This window comes from Mustela lutreola, chromosome 5 (assembly GCF_030435805.1).
Source record: "Mustela lutreola isolate mMusLut2 chromosome 5, mMusLut2.pri, whole genome shotgun sequence".
In the NCBI taxonomy this organism is placed as follows: domain Eukaryota; kingdom Metazoa; phylum Chordata; class Mammalia; order Carnivora; family Mustelidae; genus Mustela; species Mustela lutreola.
In genome coordinates this window covers 148,067,965-148,090,615 of record NC_081294.1, presented here as the reverse complement: position 1 = coordinate 148,090,615, position 22,651 = coordinate 148,067,965, and the positions used below count along the sequence as shown (strand labels likewise).

The 22,651-nt window shown below is 36.0% G+C and overlaps 1 protein-coding gene across 4 annotated transcripts in view; it reads left to right on the top strand.

Moving 5' to 3' along the window:
• The window catches only part of AP3S1 (adaptor related protein complex 3 subunit sigma 1), a 77,166-nt gene that overhangs the window by 6,399 nt on the left and 48,116 nt on the right, over window positions 1–22,651 (top strand). For all 4 annotated transcript variants that reach the window (XM_059175817.1, XM_059175816.1, XM_059175819.1 and 1 more), the window contains exon 2: window positions 19,338–19,429. In XM_059175817.1, coding sequence (XP_059031800.1) covers window positions 19,338–19,429 — 92 coding nt within the window. The remainder of the gene's footprint in view (window positions 1–19,337; window positions 19,430–22,651) is intronic.

Below are 22,651 nucleotides of genomic sequence, written 5' to 3'. Positions count from 1 at the left end.
ATTCACTGGGAATTGTGGATTTCTTCACTGTTCATGCTAAACCAAGGTGATTCTGAGTTGTCCCCCTAGAGGAGCCAGTCTTCTTCCAGCTTCTTGTCACATAAAACTCTCATATTGGGACAAATTACACTTGTTCTTTCCTTGCCCATTCTGCTTTATCAGCCTTCCCCTTCCCAAATCCTTTGAACTGAAGTATAGATAAACAAATTTTTTTACAGAGAGATCATGCAATGCTCAGAAGGATATTGCAGTATGGGAGGAGTAAAGGCCAGCATTCTAGCTAATGGGTGGTAAGTTCTGCAGACTTCAAAGGGAGGCACTTCTAGACGGCTTTGAGAGGAGGAGTGGTCTTTTTGGATACTCCCGGAGCTGTCCATTGTCCTCTCCTTTCCCTTGTGCCCTGCCCTTATTTCTTCCACAAATATTTGTTGTTTGTGTGTCCCTGTTCAAAGCACAGGTAATTTGATGACCAAGACAAGTATCACCCCTGCACTGTGCGTTTTACATTCTGGTGATAGGTTATAGACAATAAACAAGGCATGTAAAATTGTGTTTAGCTTGAAGAAAAATGAAATGGTGGAAGGGGATAAAAAGTGGTGGGGGAGGGACTATTCGATGAGATCCTCAAGGAGATCCTCTTTCAGGACATTTAAGAAAAGAACCAAATGAGGTAAGGGATGTGTTTGAGAACAACTGAGGAAAGAATATTTCAGGCAGAAAATGGTGCAGGATCCCTCAAAAGGGACCAAAGTAGCTGTTGAGGAATATCAAGAAGGCAAGCTGAGTGATCGCAGGGAAGTGTGGCAAGAGATGAGGCTGGAGAGAAGGACCGGGACAGCCCCGTTTTCATCTCTCTCAGTCTGATGACATCATCCCCAACATGCTCTTCACAAGAAAGGTATTTTGCCCTGAATCCTACTTGTAGTTTGCGCAATTGGACAGTGCCTCTGGCCTTTACAGGCTAGGCAGTAATGCTTTCTTCTGCTCAGTCATTTTCGGCTCCACCCCAGTCATCCTTAGGCTCGAGAGAGGTGGGAGTGCTAGCCCAACAAATGAAGGTCAAAGTGACTGCTCCAATTCTGTGCAGCTTAGTACTAATGAGACCTGTGATCAAGCTGGTTCCATTTCCTAAATCACCTGTGAAGTCATGGAGAAAAGCACTTATTTTTCTCAGACATCTCAGAACCTTAATTATAGGTGAGCACTGTTTATGTGAAGCCCGGTAGACCACCTCTATTGCTGTGCTGAGAAGCGTTTACATCTTTCCTGCCTTGTTTTTGAAGCCTGGTGTAATTCAAGAATCACCGGCTGTCAGTCATTGTTCTCTTTGTCATCCAGGAGGAAAGGGCTCTTTTTCAATGTGCCAGACCTTTTGAATTGTTTTGATTTCTTTGTGCTATATAATTAAGTGCGTAACATTGCCAGTTCATCCCACCACAGATATATTCTGCTATTTCCTGTCATGAATATATCTTAGCGTGACAGTTCTGAGCTTTTTAAGGTGGAGAAATACACATAAAATTGACTGTTTTAAGCATACAGTTCTGTGGCACTATGTATGTTCACGTTGTTGTACAACTGACACCACTATTCATATCTGGAAGTTCTTCATCTTTACGAATTGAAACTTTGTACACATTAAACACTGACTCTTATTCTCGCCTTCTACCAGACACTGGCAACCACCATTCTATTTTTTGTCTCAATTCGACTACTTTAGGAACCTCATAGAAGAGGAATCATATAGTATTTGTCCTATTGTGACTGGCTTATTTCACTTAGTAGAATGTCTTCAAGATTCACTGATGTTGTAGCATGTATCAAAATATCCTTTTTAAGACTGGATGATCCATTATATGTTACGCGTATGCTACATGGTTTACGTGGATTGCTTCAACTTTATGGCTATTGTGAATAATCCTGCTACGAACATGGGTCATCAGGTATACATGGGAACATGTGTGTACAAATACCTGTTTGAGTCCCTGCTTTCACTTCTTTTTCTACCCAGAGTGGAGTTGCTGGATCATGTGGTAATTCTATGTTTAATTTTTTTGAGAATTTGCTGTACCATTTTCCATTCCCACCAGCAATGCACAAGGGTTCTAATTTTCCTACATCCTTGCTGATACTTGTTATTTTCAGTTTTTTTATTATTGCTGTCAAAACGGCTATGAAGTAGTAGCTCATTGTGATTTTGTTTTACATTTGTGTAATGACAGGGATGTTAGCCTCTTGTCATGTGCTTACTGATTATATATCTTTGAGGAAGTATATATTAAATCCTTTTTTCATTTTTTAACCTGCTTGTTTTATTGTTGTTGTTGAGTTGTGGAAGTTCTTTATGTAGTCTAGATATCATTCCCTTATCAGATACATGATCTGCAAATATTTTCTCCCAATCCATGGGCTGTCTTTTCACCTAAGCAATGGCTTCTTTTTTCAAAAGATAATGTCCGTTGATGCATAAAAGCTTTTCATTTTGGTAAGGCCCAGCTTATCTTTTTTTTTGGTTTCCTGTGCTTTTGGTGTCATATCTGGAAAATAATTTATAGTGATTGCATAATAGTTCATTGTATAATGTATCATAATTTATCTAGCTAACCTACCACTGTGGAGTTTTATTTTGAATAAGCAATTTTTTTTATGAAGTCTAAATAAGAAAATACTTACAGATAATACAGACTAATAACAAAATTAATAATAACAGTTACCTTTATTATTACTACTACTTGCTACTTCCTACTGTTGGTTGGAAGATTATGTAGCTAAGGAACTGTAGAATTGAGATCGCAGATATTTTTTGCATTTCTGCAGTATAAATTATCTCTTTGTAGGCTTTGTTTTGGAATGAACTTCTTTCTTTCTTTTTTTTTTTAATAAAAGATTTTAATTATTTATTTGACAGACAAAGATCACAAGCAGGCAGAGAGGCTGCCAGAAAGAGAGGAAGGGAAGCAGACTCCCTGCCAAGCAGAGAGCCCGAGGCAGGGCTTGAACCCAGGACCCTGGGAACATGACCTGAGCTGAAGGCAGAGGCTTTTTTTTTTTTTCTTTTTGTTTCAAGTTTTTATTTAAATTCCAGTTAGTTAACATACCATGTAATATTAGTTTTTTAGAAGTAGAATTTAGTGATCCATCACTTACATACAACAGCAGGTGTTCATGAATGATACAGTATTTGAAAGACTGATTTTAAAAAAAAATGCAGTAGAGGAGTAGCCAGAGAGGAAAAAAAAAATGTTCTCAGAAAAGAAAGTAATTAATGGGTAATCAGAAAAAAAAAAAAAAAAAAGACATGATTATCAATGGTTTCTCAAAAGCATTGGTAAGAATGGAGTTTTTTTATTTTTAATTTTTAATTTTTTATAAACATATATTTTTATCCCCAGGAGTACAGGTCTGTGAATCACCAGGTTTACACACTTCACAGCACTCACCAAAGCACATACCCTCCCCAATGTCCATAATCCCACCCCCTTCTCCCAAACCCCCTCCCCCCAGCAACCCTCAGTTTGTTTTGTGAGATTAAGAGTCACTTATGGTTTGTCTCCCTCCCAATCCCGTCTTGTTTCATTTATTCTTCTCCTACCCACTTAAGCCCCCATGTTGCATCACCACTTCCTCATATCAGGGAGATCATATGATAGTTGTCTTTCTCCGCTTGACTTATTTCACTAAGCATGATATGCTCTAGTTCCATCCATGTTGTCGCAAATGGCAAGATCTCATTTCTTTTGATGGCTGCATAGTATTCCATTGTGTATATATACCACATCTTCTTTATCCACTCATCTGTTGATGGACATCTAGGTTCTTTCCATAGTTTGGCTATTGTGGACATTGCTGCTATAAACATTCGGGTGCATGTGCCCCTTTGGATCACTACGTTTGTATCTTTAGGGTAAAAACCCAATAGTGCAATTGCTGGGTCATAGGGCAGTTCTCTATTTTCAACATTTTGAGGAACCTCCATGCTGTTTTCCAGAGTGGCTGCACCAGCTTGCATTCCCACCAACAGTGTAGGAGGGTTCCCCTTTCTCCGCATCCTCGCCAGCATCTGTCATTTCCTGACTTGTTGATTTTAGCCATTCTGACTGGTGTGAGGTGATATCTCATTGTGGTTTTGATTTGTATTTCCCTGATGCCGAGTGATATGGAGCACTTTTTCAGGTGTCTGTTGGCCATCTGGATGTCTTCTTTGCAGAAATGTCTGTTCATGTCCTCTGCCCATTTCTTGATTGGATTATTTGTTCTTTGGGTGTTGAGTTTGCTAAGTTCTTTATAGATTCTGGACACTAGTCCTTTATCTAATATGTTGTTTGCAAATATCTTCTCCCATTCTGTCAGTTGTCTTTTGATTTTGTTAACTGTTTCCTTTGCTGTGCAAAAGCTTTTGATCTTGATGAAATCCCATTTTTGCCCTTGCTTCCCTTGCCTTTGGTGTTGTTCCTAGGAAGATGTTGCTGCGGCTGAGGTCGAAGAGGTTGCTGTGAAGGCAGAGGCTTTAACCCACTGAGCCACCCAGGTGCCCCAAGGAATGAACTTCTTTCTTAATACAGAATACTAAATCATCCAAAATTCTCCCAGAGGAGCAGTTTCATAAAGAGACTTTTTAGGAGAAAGTTAGTTATAATACTTGCCCTGGCTTTTTTTTTTTAAAAGAATGACCTAGTCTTTAAAAGTTACAATTCATATGTTATAAAATTCACCCATTGAAAGTATATACAGTTTAGTACAGTTGATTGTATTCACAGTTGTGCTTATGACCATCACTGTAATCTAAATTTAAAACATTTTCATCAAAACAGTTGAAACCTAGTTCCTATTAACAGTCACTCCCCAGATCCCACTGCCCCTTTTCCTTGGCAACCACTAATCCATTTTCTGTGTCTAGAGGTTTTTCTATTCTAGATGCCTCATATAAATGAAATCATAAAATATGTAGTCTTTTGTAACTTGGTTTTTTCACTTACAGTGGTGCTTTTAAGATTCACTGTGTTATATATCGGTATATATATGTTATGTATCAGTATGGCATTCCTTTTAATGGCCAAATAATATCCCTTTGTATAGATAGACCACCTTTTTTTTTTCTTTTCAGCATAACAGAATTCATTGTTTTTGCACCACACCCAGTGCTCCATGCAATACATGCCCTCCTTAATACACACCACCTGGCTCCCCCAACCTCCCACCCCCAGTCCATAGTCTCTCATGGTTCATCTCCCCTTCCAATTTCCCTCCACTCCCTTCTTCTCTCCATCTCCCTATGTCCTCCGTGTTATTTGTTATGCTCCACAAATAAGTGAAACCATATGATAATTGACTCTCTCTACTTGACTTATTTCACTCAGCATAATCTCTTCCAGTCCCGTCCATGTTGCTACAAAAGTTGGGTATTCATCCTTTCTGATGGAGGCATAGTACCCCGTAGTGTATATGGACCACATCGTCCTTATCCATTCGTCCGTTGAAGGCATCTTGGTTCTTTCCCCAGTTTGGCAACCGCGGCCATTGCTGCTATAAACAATGGGGTACAGATGGCCCTTCTTTTCACGACATCTGTATCTTTGGGGTAAATACCCAGTAGTGCAATTGCAGGGTCATAGGGAAGCTCTATTTTTAATTTCTTAAGGAATCTCCACACTGTTCTCCAAAGTGGCTGCACCAACTTGCATTCCCACCAACAGTGTAAGAGGGTTCCCCTTTCTCCACATCCTCTCCAACACACGTTGTTTCCTGTCTTGCTAATTTTGGCCATTCTAACTGGTGTAAGGTGGTATCTCAATGTGGTTTTAATTTGAATCTCCCTGAGGGCTAGTGATGATGAACATTTTTTCATGTGTCTGATAGCCATTTATATGTCTTCATTGGAGAAGTATCTGTTCATGTCTTCTGCCCATTTTTTGCCATGGTTATCTGTTTTGTGTGTGTTGAGTTTGAGAAGTTCTTTATAGATCCTGGATATCAACCTTTTGTCTATACTGTCATTTGCAAATATCTTTTCCCATTCCGTGGGTTGCCTCTTTGTTTTGTTGACTGTTTCCTTTGCTGTGCAGAAGCTTTTGATCTTGATGAAGTCTCAAAAGTTCATTTTCGCTTTTGTTTCCTTTGCCTTTGGAGACACATCTTGAAAGAAGTTGCTGTGACTGATATCGAAGAGGACCACCTTTTATTTCTTTGTTATGTGATGGATGTTTGGGTTGTTTCCATCTTTGACTACTATGAATAATGCTATGAACATTACATTCATATACAAATATTTGTGTAAACGTTTGTTTTCATTTCTCTTGGGCATATATCTAGGTGTGGAATTGTTATGATAACTCTATCTTTAGTTGTTTGAAGAACTGCCGGAGTGTTTTCCAAATTGTACTATTTCACATTCTCATCAGAAGCATATGACAGTCCCAGTTTCCCTATATCCTCATTAATTAACTCTTATCTTGTTATTGTTCTTTTTTGATTCTGACCATCCTGGTGGATGTCAAGTGGCATCTATCTGTTGTGATTTTGATTTGTATTTTTTTTTCTTTTGAGAGAATGGAGAGAGAGAGAGAGAGATATTGAGATCACAAGTAGGCAGAGAGGCAGGCAGAGAGGGGGGAAGCAGGCTCCTGGCCAAGCAGAGAGCCCGATGCGGGGCTCGATCCCAGGACCCTGGGATCATGACCTGAGCCGAAGGCAGAGGCTCAACCCACTGAGCCACCCAGGTGCCCCTGATTTGTATTTTCTTAATGACAAATGATGTTGAGCATCTTTTCATGTTATTATTGACTATTTGCATATCTTCCTTGAAAAAAAGTCTTTTCAAATCCTTTGTCCATTTATAAGTTGGGTTGTATTTTTATTACTAAGTTGTAAGAGTCCTTTATGCATTCTGGATGCAAGTGCCTTATCAGGTATATGATTTGCTTATATTTCTTTCTATTCTGGTTGTTGGTTGTTGCCATTTTCCTGCTGATATCATTTGTAGCACTTATTAACTTATTAATCTTATTATAATTAAAAAGATTTTTAATTTTGGTGTCCACTTTATCTGTTTTTCTTGTTTGTGCTTTTGGTCTTATATCTAAGAAGGGTTTGTCTAATCCAAGGTCATGAAGATTAAGGAAACCTGTGTTTCCTTCCAAGAATTTTGTAATTTTAGTTCTTACATTCAGGTCTATGAGCCACTTTGAGTTAGTTTTATATATGACCTGAGGTGGGGGATCTAACTTGGTCCTTTTGCGTGTGGCTGTCTAGTTTTCCCTGCACCATTTGTTGAAAAGACGACTGTTTTTTTTTTGTTTGTTTGTTTGTTTGTTTTGTTTTGTCTTAAAGATTTTACCTATTTATTAGAGAGAGAGAGAGAGAGAACATAAGCAAGGGGAAGGGAAAGGGACAAGCAGACTCCCTGCTGAGCAGGAAGCCTGATGACCTGAGCCACCCAGGTTCCTCAAAAGACGGCTGTTCTTTATTCATTAAATTGTCTTGGTCTCTTCCTCTAACTATCCCCCCACCTTCCAATTTTACCTTGTTCTTGAATTCTCAAACCTTTCAGCTGTCACTGTGATTAAATTATCTCTTTAAATATTTCAAACTCAGTCTGTCACCTCAGCTATGTGTTCAAAAAAAAAAAGGGGTCTTTGCTACTAAAACTGGGAGATAGTATAGTGAATGGTAGTTGTAGAGTGTTAATAATAGCTATCATTTATTGAGCACTTTATTGGGCTAAGCAGCTTTAATACATTTTTGTACATTGTAAGGGAAGATACCAGAGGGTTTTTCTCTAAAGAAATTTAATGAAGGATCTGGGCAAGTACTAATACTTTTCCCTCCATGTTTGGGATTTAAGGTAGCTGCATTCTCATTGCTTGTCCATTATGCACTCGTGCTTAAGTGAGGCCTACTTACATAGCACCAAGGCTTTGTGTAGACTTCCTGCTGGCAAAAAACCCACACTCACTGAATTTTCTTTCCTTTCCTTTTCTTTTTCATTATTTTGAAATGTTAGGTTTTTCTGAGGCTTAACCTTCATACCTCTCTTGCTTTTAATGAAAAGTGAACTTTGTTTCTCATATATACACCTTGCTCTCCTGATCCCATGGTTTTGCCTGTTTTGGTTTTTTTTCAGCTTTGAATGCCATGCAACTTCATATTCTCTCTTCATTGAATTTCTAAATTCTACTTATCCTATAAGTCTCTTTCTAGACATCTGTCTCTTCTTCGAAGATGATGTTCTTGCTGCTGAAAATCATTTTTCCGCTTCACCTCTTGTAGTATGCTATTTGTATCATGCTTACGTCAGGAATTGCTTTCTAACTTTTATTACAACGACATCTATTTCTCTTTGGGAATATTAAAAAAGGCAAGACACAGAACACTGAATAAAAGTTTGAAATGGTTATATTCATTTTATTTTTTGTTTTAAACTCTCAGAGAAAAAGATCTCTTTTTCTTTCATCTTGGTAATCCTTGATATTCTAGCAGCTAGCAGAGTCTGAATGCATTTTAAGAAAAAAATTCTCTGAGTGTGTATGGGAGGAGGGATGAGGATTATGACGTATTTACTATTTGACTAGAGGATGTTTTGGTTTTAAAGTTGCCTTTATGACATATGTATAAGAACAGGAAATGAGCATAGGAAGAGAGAAAAGTTTTGTTAGTGGGTTGCTGAGTCTTTAAAATGAATTTTCACTAATGCATTAAAAGAAGTGTTTATTTATTTTTAAGAGAAGTAACTAAAACAACAAATGTTGTTGCCTTTATATAACTCTAATTGTCTTTAGACTGATGTAATCTAGGAGTTGTGACCAGCTGAAATTTATCTGTTGACTTCTGTGATGAAGCTATAGTATTAGGAAATCTGATCTGCCTGAAGCAAGCTCTAGGCTTCTTTACGAAAGCTATTAAATTAAATTGATTAATAAAGAAAGGGAAATTGTCATATGTCAGCAGAGATTTGATTTGTTTAATCTGAAACTTTGGATGTTTGATTAAAATCTTAAGGCATTCTTCCTGATACTGATTTTCTTAGATGAGTATTGCTGACATTTTAAGAAAGGTGGGTGCTTATGAGAGGCAGTCTTAGAAGTTTATATGAGAAATTATTTTCACTGATAAAATAATAAAACATAGTTATGGTTTAGCTTATATAATCTGTAATTTGTTTATAAACAATAACAGTGCAAAAAGGATAATTTTTCTTAAAAGAAAACTCCTTACAAGATTTTACACCTGTCATTAGAATTTTAGAGCTTCTTTTATAGACCGTCTCAGAGACAGATGTTTTAAGTAAGTCATTGTTAATCCGTGTTTATTATGTGCCAGGTATTGTTTTTAAGAGCTTTATGTATTTTTTTTTTTAGATTTTATTTATTTATTTGACAGAGAGAGATATCAGAAGTAGGCAGAGAGAGAGAGGGAAGCAGGCTCCCCACTGAGCAGAGAGCGCCTTGTGGGGCTTTATCCCAGGACCCTGAGATCATGACCTGAGCTGAAGGCAGAGGCTTAACCCACTGAGCCACCCATGCGCCCCAGAGATTTATGAATTTTAACTTAATCCTTGCAACAACTGTGCGAGGTAAATATTGTTATATTATTCATACTATAAATGTTCCGATATTCAGTCACAGAGAGGTTAAGTAAACTTGTTCAAAGTCACACAGTTAATAAAGAGCATGTCCAGGAATAGACCCATATAGTCTGGTTGCAGATTTTATACTCTCCTCCCTTCCTTCTTTATTTTTACTTTGTTTAACAAAGTTTTACAGACACATAGGTTAAAGGATCTAATAGTTCTTCTGTAAGGCTTATTATGAAAAATAACATTCTTTCATTTCTCCCTTCCCACAGGTAGATACTTTTAGCTGATTATTCAGTATTCACATGTCTCTAAATGTGTTTGTTTTGCTGCCTTATTTTTTCAGTTGCAGGCATGATTTGTTTACTTCTGCTATTGACAATGCTTCTTTAGCTCCTTACTGTGTCCCACCCAACATCTGCATCCTTCCCAGTCTTCTCACTGTTATTTCATAATACTGGTTAGAGCAGTATCTGGTGTTTTCATTAATTTCCTGTGTAAATGCTTTTCTCACCTGAACCATGTTATAAATTGTGCTTAGTTTTTTTCTCTCCTGACAGTTCATTTTCCTTGGAAATAAACAATCGCCTTTTTCTTTGATCTAGTTTTTTATTTACTTACCACTAACTGACATCTTTGTCATTCACAATCATATGCTTCTTTCTCAGTGTCATGTTCCTGAAGAAATCTCTTCTGGAATCTTTTGACTAGGCCCAGTCTAGACCTGTTGGATGGCAAATATCTCTGTTATCTTTGGAATATCTTTAGCCTATTTTTATGTTGGACCTCCTATTGCTTGATTGTGTGGTTTGTTACCTTACCCTGGAGAACACTTCTCCAGTAACTTCTTAAGAAAGGCCGTAAGGAGATAAATTATTTGAGACCTTGCTTGTCTGTGAAGAGTCTTATTGTAACTTCACATTGTCTTGTCTATAGAATTCTAGGTTGGAAATAATTTACCCTCAGAATTTTGATGGCATTGCTCTATTGTCTTTTAGTTTCCAGTATTGCTATCAAAAAAGCTTGAGGCAATTTTGATTATTTTTTCTTTGTGTATGGTCTGTTTTTACTGTCAAGAAAGTATGTAGACTCTTGTTTTTCCGAGATTTCTAAAGTTTCATAGACCCTTTGCTCTGAGGCTGTTTTATCAGTTCTGAGTACTTGATGAGCTCTTTTTTTCTGGACATTCTTTTTCTCTCTGCTTTAAAAATTCCTCCATTTCCTCTGTTCTCCTTTTGAATCTCTTTTTATTCAGCATTCCTCTTGACTGTTCTATTTTTCTTATTCCTCCTCTTCTGTTTTCTGTCATTTTGCCCTTTGACTATTTTGTGGTTGACTTCTCAACTTTATTTTCCAGTGTTTCCCTGAGTTAAAAAAAAATTCTGTTTAAATTTTTAATTTCCATGAGCTCCCTTTAAAATATCTGGATATTGTTATCTTATAGTATGCTGTTCTTATTTTATAGTTGCAATTTCTTTATTACTTCTCTGATACTAATGATAAATATTAAAAAAATTTTCTGTGCCATACTTGGTTTGTTTTCTCTAAGTTATTTTCATCCATATTTTGTCTTTATGTGAGAGCTGTCTTCAGATGTCCAGTAATCCTTGATTGACTGCTTCTGTCTAAGGTTAGGATTCTTAAAGCTAATTAGAAGCTCTGAATCCATGATCGGGGATTGCCCATGTGAGCTGTACTTGAGATTATCAGACTAGGCAGTTTAGCTGGTGTGAAAATGGCAATTGCTGTTAACAATCCCCCAAATCTTAGTGGCGTGACACAATTAAAGTTTATTTTTCACATGAAGTCCAATATTGGTGATTCTGATGAGCTAGAAACTTCTTTGTGTGCATTTGTTTTTTCTTGAGGGTGAGGTCAAAGGCACTTCTGCATCTAGTTAACATGGGAGATCAGGCAGCATTTTTATATTTTTAACCAGCTCATCTGGGAGGAAAAAGCTATAATTTGTAGCCTTTGCTATGTGGTGTCAGTACTCCCATGAAGGCCAGTTGTCAGGCTCTCACCATGATGTCACAGAATGCAGAATTGGGAAGAGATAAGCCCAGTTGTCTTCCAGTTGTGTCAGCTGAAGCATTCCGTTGCAACTACTAACCACATTCCATTGGCCAGAGCCTGTTTGTGTTGGTCTGCATTAATTCAAGGAAAAAATGAAAAATATTGTTGAATTGTGTGTCTGGGAAGTAAAGGAACTACATTCTGGTGAACAGATAACAGATTCTGCCATTGTGGGAACTCCCAACGTCATTATCTTTAGATCTAAGTAGAGTTCCTGGAGAAGTTTGTGCCAGGTTCCTGCCTAGAGGGTGAAGAAGACCTGGTTTAGGCATTCTGGGAACTGATTGAAAAAAGGACTAGCAACAGGTATGGGTACTTTTTCCTAGATACTCTGTTTTTAGTATACTGTCTGTATTTGCTTTTTATTGCTGCTCTGACAAATGACCAAAAGCTCAGTGGCTTAAAACAGTACAAACTTGTTATCATACAGCTCTGTGAGTTACAAGTCTGATAAGGGATTTACTGGGCTCAAATATACATATTATTAAAGCTGCATCCCTTTCTGAAGGCTCTAGGAGAGAATCCATTTCCGTGCCTTTTCCAGCTCCCAGAGGCTGCCTGCATTCTTTGGCTCTTGGCCCTCTTCCTCCATCATCTAACCAACTGAATGGCATCTCTTTTGATTATTCTCTGGTCACATCTTCCTCTGACCACGGCCCAGGAAAGACTGCCTGATTTTAAGGAGCCACATGATTAATTAGGGTCTATGAGATAATCTGGGATAATCTTTCGAACTCGAGGTCATTACTTTAATCACCCCTGTAGAGTCCTCTTTGTCATGTAAGGGGATATATTCATAGGTTCCAGGGATTAGGATGTCATTTTTGGTGAGCCAGTACCCCTTGCCCTCCAAAAGACCCCAAATTTTATCTACTCCTTGAAATAAGTTTAGAGACTTTTCTTGGGGATGGCAGAGGGAATTTAGTGGCTAAATTCTACCTCAGAAACAGTCCTCCTTATTTTACATTCCTCTTTTCCAGAAGTACCTACAAGTACCAATTCTTGAGCATTTGGCCATTTTGTGATGCAGATTGGGTTAGTTCTTGGGTTTCCCTGTCACCGATTTTGAGGTTTTCTGAGATTCACTTGATACTTGACCACTCATTCTAGCCACTTACTAAATTTTGTTACCCTGTCTTCTTTCTCATTTTCCTCATCCTTATGGTTTATGCCCTTAAAAAAAGGGGGAGGGGTTGATACTGTTTTAGCTGGGTTTGAGAAGGCCACAAAAATAGATATTTTTGTACATTTAACCTATTGTCTTAATTAGAACAGAGCTCATACCTTTAACTACTACACCATACTGTCTTTACTTTACTGCCTCCCTTTTTTGGTGTGTGTCATGTAATCCTGATGTTTGAAAATATGAATGAATGTGGATCCCTTCTTCTACATTTGAAGTTCATTTATTCAGTGTACTTACATTGATGACTCTATGCCAGCCACTGTGTTGAGCATTTCACATTTAAAGATTTAGAGGGGGTTGGAGTCTGATAGAACTCAGATATCTACAAAGGAAATTTGAGCACACTGTTAAAAGTATATGTTAGGATTAAAAACAGTATCATGGAAGCACTGAGGAAGAAGGAAATAATTTTTTCCTGGGAAAGTACAAAAACACTTGACAAACCATCATGTTTGATCTGAGGCTTAAAAGGCTGTTGCTAGAGAATGGGGTAAGAGAGTAGGAGAATAGGAAGGAAGCGCATGGTGAGAAGTTCAGTGCAGTTGAAGTGGATTATGTAGAAGAGAAGAGATAGATGATGAAAACTCATATGTAGGTCAGGAATCGGCTTTGGAAGGTTTTGTTTATGGCCTGGAGGGAGTTTGGATGTTAGGTCAGATGGAATCCAGGGAACTAAGAAAGGAAGTAACAAATACTGTTACTTAGGAAGGAATTCTGGTCCCATGGGTGAGATGGTTTGGAGTGGAGAGACAGGTGGCAGAGTTAATGTTAGGTGGTTCTTACAGTATTCTGGGTAATAATAAGAATCTGAGTTGAGATAGTATCTGAATCCAGGTTTACTGTTGTTTCTGCAGTTGAATTAACAGGACTTGGTGACCCAATAGACATGGAAAGTGAAAGGAAAGAAATCATCAAGATTTTTGGCTTAAGAGATAGGATGAATGGTAATGCTGTTAAATGAGATTAGAAACACAGTAATAAAAATGGGTTTTGTTAAGAGGTACGAACTTCTAGTTAGAGTAAATATGTCACAGAGATGAAAGTACAGCCTGCAGAATGTGGTCAGTGACATTGTAGTGATGTTGAAGGTGACAGATGGTGACTATAATTACTGTGTTGAGTGTTGAGCAATGTATAGAATTGCCATATCACTTTTTGTACCCCTCAAACTAATGTAACATATGTCAATTGTACTTGAATTTAAAAAAGAAAGAAAAACAGGTTTTACTTTTGAAATAGTTTTTATTTTTTTATTTTTTTTTTTTTAGAAAAACAGGTTTGAGAAGAAATGTGATGTTTTTAGTCTTTCACATGTAAGTTTTTATATGACTTTATGGATTATAACTGGAGATATCTGTAAGCTGAAAATATCTGTCACCAGTTCAGAAAAGAAGATAGAATTCTGTTAAGTACTAGGGATATAGGAGAATGAAAGATTAGGAAGATAGCATGGTGGAAGCCACAAGAGGAAGTAAGGTCATCCAAGGGACATTGTTTAGCTCTAAATGAAGACTGGAAGGAGGTGGTAGAGATAGATGATCAAGTAAACCTAAGAAAGGAAGAGGGCAGCCTTCTTATACAGTGCTCTTTCTTTCTTTATTATACAGTGCTTTTTTCTTCTTCCCTCGCTCTTTTGCATATTTTTATGAAATATTGAATAGATGAAAAATAAGTGTATATATTGAATATTTGCAAGATAGGGGAACTAATACTTTAATTGCTGCATGTTCACTATCCCTTTTCAAACAAAAATTAACAGTACCCTTGAAGTCTTTCTGCATCTCTCATCTTGTATCCTTTCCTCTGTGTATTTAAGAGATAACCATCATGTTGAATTTTTAAAAACCATTTTCATTTTTGTTTTACTACGTTTTTGTCTTCAAGCAGTTCACTGTTTAATTTTACATATTTTTGAACTTTTAAAAAGTAAAGTCATAGTATTTATATTCTTCTGTGACTTGATTTAAGAAAAATTCAACATTTCTTAGATTGTTACTGGTGTATTATATAGTTATAGTCATTCTTTTCATTGCTGTGTGATATTCCATGCAAGAATATAACAGTTTATTTATACATTTTGCATTGATGGACATTTTACATTGTAATTTTTTGTTGTTGTTACGAACTTTAGTGCTGCTATAAGCAATCTTGTAAACATTTTTTTGCATTTCTTTAGTGTGTAACTAGGAGTTGAATGAATGCCTTTGTCCTTGGGTATATTCATGTTACTAGGTGATGCTGGTCTGTTTCCAGAAGTGGTTGTACCAATTTCAGTTCTTATAGTATGGGTGCTTTGTTGCTCTGTATTCTTGCCAATACTTGATATTGTTAGACATATTTATATATCTTCATTGATAGTATGGGTACTTAATGTTGTTATTGTAGTTTTTAACTAGTAGGGTTTTTTCCTTTTTTTATTTTTCTTTTTCTCCTGTATGAAGTTGAAATCTTTTATAGTTTATTTACCATTCCAATTTCCTTTTCTTGATGATTTCTTATGGTCTCTTTTGCCAAGTCCTTTCTATTTTGAGATTTTATCTTTTTCTTACTGATGTCTTCTGAGTTTTTTTTATATGCTGGGTATTATTCCTTTGCCGGTTTTTATGTACCGCAACTATATTCTTTGTGATTGTGGCTCCCCTTCCTTTTTCTGGAGTCTTTTGAGCATTAGGAATGCTTGCTTTTGATATGATCAAATTTGCCTGTCATTTTCTTTATGGTTAGCTTTATTTTGTGTCTTAAGAGTCTAGCACTATTACAAGGTCATAAAGATTTTTATTATACTTTTAAAGCTTTATAATTTGAGCATTGACATTCATTTTTAACTAACCTGGGAGTGATTTTTTAGTATAATGTCAGAGGTCTAAGTTCATTGTAGTAAAATGAAAACAACAATTTTTATTCCGGCACCATTCATGGAAATGTCCTTTCTTTCTCTATTGTTCTATAATGCCTATTCAGTGTTTTAAATTTAATTAACTTATATTTGTGTGGATATGTTTATGGTTCAGTTCTATTAGTCAGTTTCCCTGTTTCTACACCAGTATCATGTTATCTTAATTACTGTGGCTTTATCATAATTCTTACCTGCTCAAACAGGCTTACAGTCTACTCAAGAGTGTCTTGTCATTCTTGTCTTCTGATTTAATATATATGTTTTGGAATCAGATTCAGGTTATTAAGTTTTTCTCTCTCTGTTGGGATTTTGGTTAGAATTACCTTGATCCTTTGGAGCATTTTAGGAAGACTGAGAATCTTCATACTGTTGAGTCGTTCAGGCTATAATCACTACATTTTTCCATTTACTGAGCTCTTCTATAATTTTTTCAGTAAAATTTTGTATTTTCTCCACAGAAGTCTTGCATGTTTTTGTTTGACTTATTCCTAGGCACTGCATGTTTTTTGATGGTATTATATTCGGTATCTTTTTAAAATTATATCTTCCATCTGACAGTTGGAGAAGTTTGGAATTGCAACAGTTTTGTGTGCTGGCTCTGTCTTGTTATAGCTTTTAATTTTAACACTTTTGTGTAAATTATATTAGATTTTCCATGTGAAAAATCTTGTGGTCTGTGAATGACCGTTTTATTTCTTTCAATTCTTTTATCTTTTATTTCTTTTTCTTGTTTTTCTTATACTGATGATGGCTGATACGGCACTGAATAGGAAAACCATTATCAGTTAACCTGTCTTGTTTCTGATCTTAAAGGAAGATAGTGCTTAAACATTTTGTTTGTGCTTATGTTTGCAAAAGGTATTTTTTGGATACTCTTAATTAGAGGAAGTTCTCTTTTTTTAAATTTGCCAAGAGCTTTTTTTAAAATTCAAGAATTGATGTTCAGTTTTATCAGATGCCTTTTCCACATCTGTTGAAGTGACCTATGTTTTCTCCCTCAATCTGTTAATGTAGAGAATTACATTAATCTGTTTATAAATAATAAATCAACCAGATATTACTAGAATAAACCCATTTGGGTCATGATGTATTGATTTTTTTAAATATTAATTTTTGTATGTATGCTTTTTGGTGAGACTGGTCTGCAGTGTTCATTTCTCATACATTCCTTGTTTGATTTTGTGTCAATGTTAGCTTCATAAAATGAATTGAGGATGTTAATTCTTTATCTGTGCTTTGGAAGAGTTGTGTAAGATTAGAATGATCTGTTTCTTAAATCATTGGTCATGCCTGGTATTAAAGCCATCAGGGCTTGATTTATTTTTGATAGAGAGATTTAAAATTATTATTTATCCTCTTTATGATAATAGGATTTTTAAAGTTTTTCCTTTTCTCCTTGGGACCATTTTATTATTATTATTTTTTTAAGGAATTTGCCACTTCATCTTGGATTTTAACGATTTTATTTATTTATTTGACAGACAGAGATCACAAGTAGGCAGAGAGGCAGGCAAAGAGAGAGAGAGGAGGAGGAAGCGGGCTCCCTGCTACGCAGAGAGCCTGCTGCGGGGCTTGATCCCGGGACCCTGGGATCATGACCTGAGCCAAAGGCAGAAGCTTTAATCCCCTGAGCCACTGAGGCACCCCACTTCATCTTGGATTTTTAAACTTACTTATTATTATTACTTATTATGCTTAATATGTTCATCATATTAACCTGTTATCTATTAAATCTCTGCAACATCTGTGACTAGGTTACCCTTTGGATTGTTCATTGGTAGTGTACAGCAGATTTTTGAGTGTTGATTTTGTATCTTGAACTTTGGTTTGTTTATAAACTTTAACAGTTTTTTTCTGGGTTCTTTAGACTTTTTTTGGATATATGATCAATGTGTCATAGATGCCATCTGTGAATACAGATAGTTTTACTTCTTTTTTTAAAGGTTTTGTTTTTGTTTTTGTTTTTTAAAGATTTTATTTATTTGACAGACAGAGATCACAAGCAGGCAGAGGCAGGCAGAGAGAGAGGAAGGGAAGCAGGCTCCCCACCAAACAGAGAGCCCGATGCGGGGTTCGATCCGAGCACCCTGGGACCATGACCTGAGCCGAAGACAGAGGCTTTAACCCACTGAGCCACTCAGGTGCCCCCAGATAGTTTTACTTCTTAACAATTTGAATGCCTGTTTGAAATTTTAAAAAACCTGTCCTTTTAATTATTGATTCTTTTACCTCGAGAGTGTCTTGTCATTCTTGTCTTCTGATTTAATATATATGTTTTGGAATTTGCAATGTGACTAGAGAATATAGTCTTATGAAATCAGTACTTTGAAATTTGCTAATCATTCCCCTGATATTCTTCACAGTTTTATTTTTATTACATATATGTGTATCAAATACTACTTACTTTTACATATTTTTAAAAATATTTATTACTTTTACATATTTTTGAAATTTATATTGTTGAATGATTACATGTCATTTTGTTGACTTGCTTTTTTCCCCCTGCTATAGACTGCAGTGTCTTCCTATCCCCCCCCATTCATATGTTGAAACCCTAACCCCCAGTTTGATGGCATTTGGTATTGGGACTTTGGAAGATATTTAGGTGTTTTCTCAGGTGATGATACCATTTGCTCTCCCACTTGGTGGGATGAGTTGGGCTCCACATCTTTGTCTACAATGTGGTATTGTAAGACTTACACTTTGCTAATGTGATGCATGTGGTGTTATTTCATTGTGACTTTAATTTGTATTTCATTTCATTGCCAGTGAGGGATAACATATTTTTTTTTTTTTTTAAAAGCTGGGAGGAACAGCAGAAGTGAAAGAATCTTAAGCAGGCTCCAGGCTCAGTATGGACCCTGAAGTGGGGCTCTATCTCATGACCCTGAGATCATAACCTGAGCCAAAACCGACTCAGAGGCTTAACTAACTGAGCCACCCCAGGCCTTCCATGTCTTTTCATTTGTTTATGGACCATCATATTTCCTTTCCTGTGAAATTCCTATTTGTGATTTTGCCCAGTTTCCTATTGAAGTGTTTGAGAAGCTGACTCTTTTTTACTAGCATGTGAATTGCTTGGGGAATTTAATACTTACTGAGCAAACTTTTGGTTTTACGCTATGCTTATATGACTAATATGGATGGACTTATCTCAGTTTGCATTTAAACTTAATTGGAAGCTCTAAACTTCTATATATTCCTTCTAATAAAATACAGATTAGCTACATGAATTATTTATAACTTTACCTCTCTGTTTCAGGTTACTCATTTATAAAACAGTCACCTTTGAGTTGTTACTATCTAGTGTCCCTTTTACTAGTAGTCTTTAATTCATCTAATATTTTTCTTCCTGGATTTTGAAATTGGGAAGTGTTAGTTTTATTTTAGTAGCAAACTAAAATGTTGGTTTTGTTTTGTTTTTGCTTTTTTTTTTTATATTGAAAAGTGTTGGGTTTTGTTTCTGTGAGATGTAGTATGTTAGCTCTCCAAGGACCTCCCTCATAGATTAATTTCCCTGATAGTTAATACTGCCTTCTACTTTTAAAATTCTTAAAATGCTGTTAAACCTAGAAATTTAATCCTAACATATATAAATTATTCTTTCTCAGAGTGAAGATACACAACAGCAAATCATCAGGGAGACATTCCATTTGGTATCTAAGAGAGATGAAAATGTTTGTAATTTCCTAGAAGGAGGATTGTAAGTAAAGCATTTCATGGACATTTCTAATCTTTGACTATATGATTAAAATATATACTGTTTAGTTATTGGTTACGGTAAAAATTTCCTAATTTTGATTAATTGGATAAAGAGATTAATTATCACCTTGTTAGCTATAAGTCTAACTTAAAGAATTTTTTAAAGATATGTAGTCCTTTTTTTTCCTTAAAAATGTTACAGTACATGTTACAGTAAATGTTAAATGTACTATATTCATGTGGCAAAAATTCAATCGTTACAGAGACATGTAAAATTAATCATAAACCAAGTCTCCCTTTCCTAACTTTAATCTTTCTCACTTTCTTGTGTATCCTTCTAGAAAATTAATTTTTCATTGACCAACATATAAAGATACAACCTTAAAAAAATTTTATTTACAGGATCACACTAAGTATGCTGCTTTGCATGTTGCTCATTTTCACTTAATATTTTTAGAAGTTTTGCATATAAACACATTTAAAGCTACGTCATTCTTTTTAATGACTAGAGGGTATTCCTTGGAGTGAATAGACCTGTTCATAACAACTTACAAATTCTTTTATTATAAGCAGACTGAAATCTGCTTTTCAAATAAATACCTGTGTGCATGTATATATATATAGGTATATCTGCATATAGGTAGAATTCAGCTAAAGAGTTTACTATTTTTAAAATGAATAAATAAAAATCAGTTATAATTAGCTTGCCAGCTATTATAAATAAATACTTTTAAATTAGTGGGTTCCATGAAAGCAGTTTTATAAATGTTCCTGCTCATGTTAATATAATTAATTTCTTTTTTTTTTTTAAAGATTTTATTTATTTATTTGACAGACAGAGCTCACAAGTAGGCAGAGAGGCAGGCAGAGAGAGAGGAAGAAGCAGGCTCCCTGCCGAGCAGAGATCCTGATGCAGTGCTCCATCCCAGCACTCCGGGATCATGACCTGAGCCGAAGGCAGAGGCTTTAACCCACTGAGCCACTCAGGTGCTCCTATAATCAATTTCTTAATAAGATATTTCTTCATTGACAAGTCAAGAACTAAACTTTAGCTGAGCCCCATTATGAAAAATTATATATTAGAGAGACCTATACTTTTCTATATTTTAATGTGTATGATATTTATTTTGAAAAGTAGGTTGGATAATAGAAAATCCATTCTTACTTGACCATACATCACTGTTTATCACTTAGAAAGTTTACTTGCATTTCTTAAAGGGTTAGATCGTGCTGTGGTTCAATCTACACATACACACTTAAAATTTATAAATTTTGCTATTGCCTCCAGACCTCCCAGTTTAATCGTTGAGACAGGTGTACCTGCTTTGTGTTTTTTGTATTTTAATTGTGCTTTATGTCTGCCACACTTCTGCAGGAGTTGAGTGGTCTCTGCCATTACCACTTTTCTTCATCTCAGCATTTTATTCTCTTGCAGGGACTTGTCACCCAGCACAGGGCACCGAAGGTGATGGGCATGAAAGAACCTGGCTCTTCCCAGGCAGGGCACTGTGCGATCTAGAAATCAGGGCTCAAGTCTGTGATCCTTCTTTTCCAGGCTTACAAAATGTCGGAGGCAAACATTACATCAGAGATGAGGCTATACAGCTGATTCAGGCCTAGTTTTGTGACTAACAAATCTGGTTTTCTTGATCAGGTCACTTCTTGTACCTCGGTTCCCCCCCGTAATATGAGATATTTAAAGTAAGGGCAGGTTTTAAAATTCTGTGGTTTTATATGGTATGTTGCCTTCCATACAAGAATTTGAATCAGTATTTATCAGTGTTGCACTCTAGTTTGAAGATAAAATAACATTTTAAAAGGTAAAGTATGTACTTGTGCTATGTATTAAGTCTTTGCTTTCTTTTAATGGCATGGGTTGTCATTTTGAAACTTACAGTTCTCAATAGTTTGCTCTTCTTTTATGGTAGAGCTGAACAAAAGTTTAAGATAATCACTAAATTGCTGATTCAGGACGAACTATAATCCTGTGAGTGTTCTTTTTGTGTCTTCTCAGGAACAGTTGCCATCATAGTCTATAAAAATCATCTCAGAGATTCTTTAAATTGCACATACATATTTTTAATCGAATATCTTTTCTAGAAATTTGTCTAGCATAGTAGTCATTCTTAATTCTTGTCAAAAATCACTTCCACTTTTGCTATAAGAAGCCATGAAAGAAGTGGGTACTTATAGAAGTTGTTTCTTTGGCCTTGTGAATTCAGTGTTAGTTATTTTTTTTTTTTTAAGATTTTATTTATTTATTCGACAGAGGGAGACCACAAGTAGGCAGAGAGGCAGGTAGAGAGAGAGAGGAGAAAGGAGGCTCCCCTCCAAGGAGAGAGCCCGATGTGGGTCTCAATCTCAGGACCCTGGGATCATGACCTGAGCCACCCAAGTGCCCCTTCAGTGTTAGTTTTACAGAGTTAAGAAATAGGTGCTATTTTCCTGTGTCTTGTTTAAGTCTTCCCTTAGCTTTGATTACATTTGGCCTTCATTTTATTTTATATTAGGTTTAAAGGTCTTTTGAGAAGGTAAACTAATTACTGTAAATGTAACTATGAAATAGCTAAACTAGAAAAACATAAGGTGTTTGGAATGAGTCCTAAATTACTATTTTTAAAATGCTGACATTCCAGTCAGTGTAAATAAAAATGTTTGATGAAAGAATTGAATATTTCTTACCTAAGTTTTTTGCATTTATATTTCAAAATAAAATGTATTTTTGGAGGAGATTTTGAAGGTAAATTTCTCTAAAACTTAAGTAATATTATTTTTTTTCCTCCCCAGTTAATAGTCAGCTGTAAGCTGTATAACTTACTGTGACTTACAGAGTTAAATCTAATAAGCATTTTAAAATGCCCTGTGACCTGGTTCCTGCCTACTTCTGTTTGTTTACTAATCTTTTCTTTTCCGTGCACCCTCTTTCTCTTCCTTGAACATATATATTTTTTTCTTGATGACCTGGCCTTTTTATTAGCTATCACCTTTGCCTGAAATGCTTTTCTCTAAATTTTTTTAATGGCTAATCCCTTATCATTAGCTCTCAGTCTAAATGTCACTCCTAAGATTTCATCTTAGGTGGCAGATCCGACAGTACAGAATCATCCTGTTTGGAATCACCATGTAGTGCCTTCTACTCTGACCATTTTTTCTTATTTATTTGTTACTGTTCCTTTATCCACTGTCAGTAGCTGGCAGATGGTAGGTACTCAGTGGATGGTTT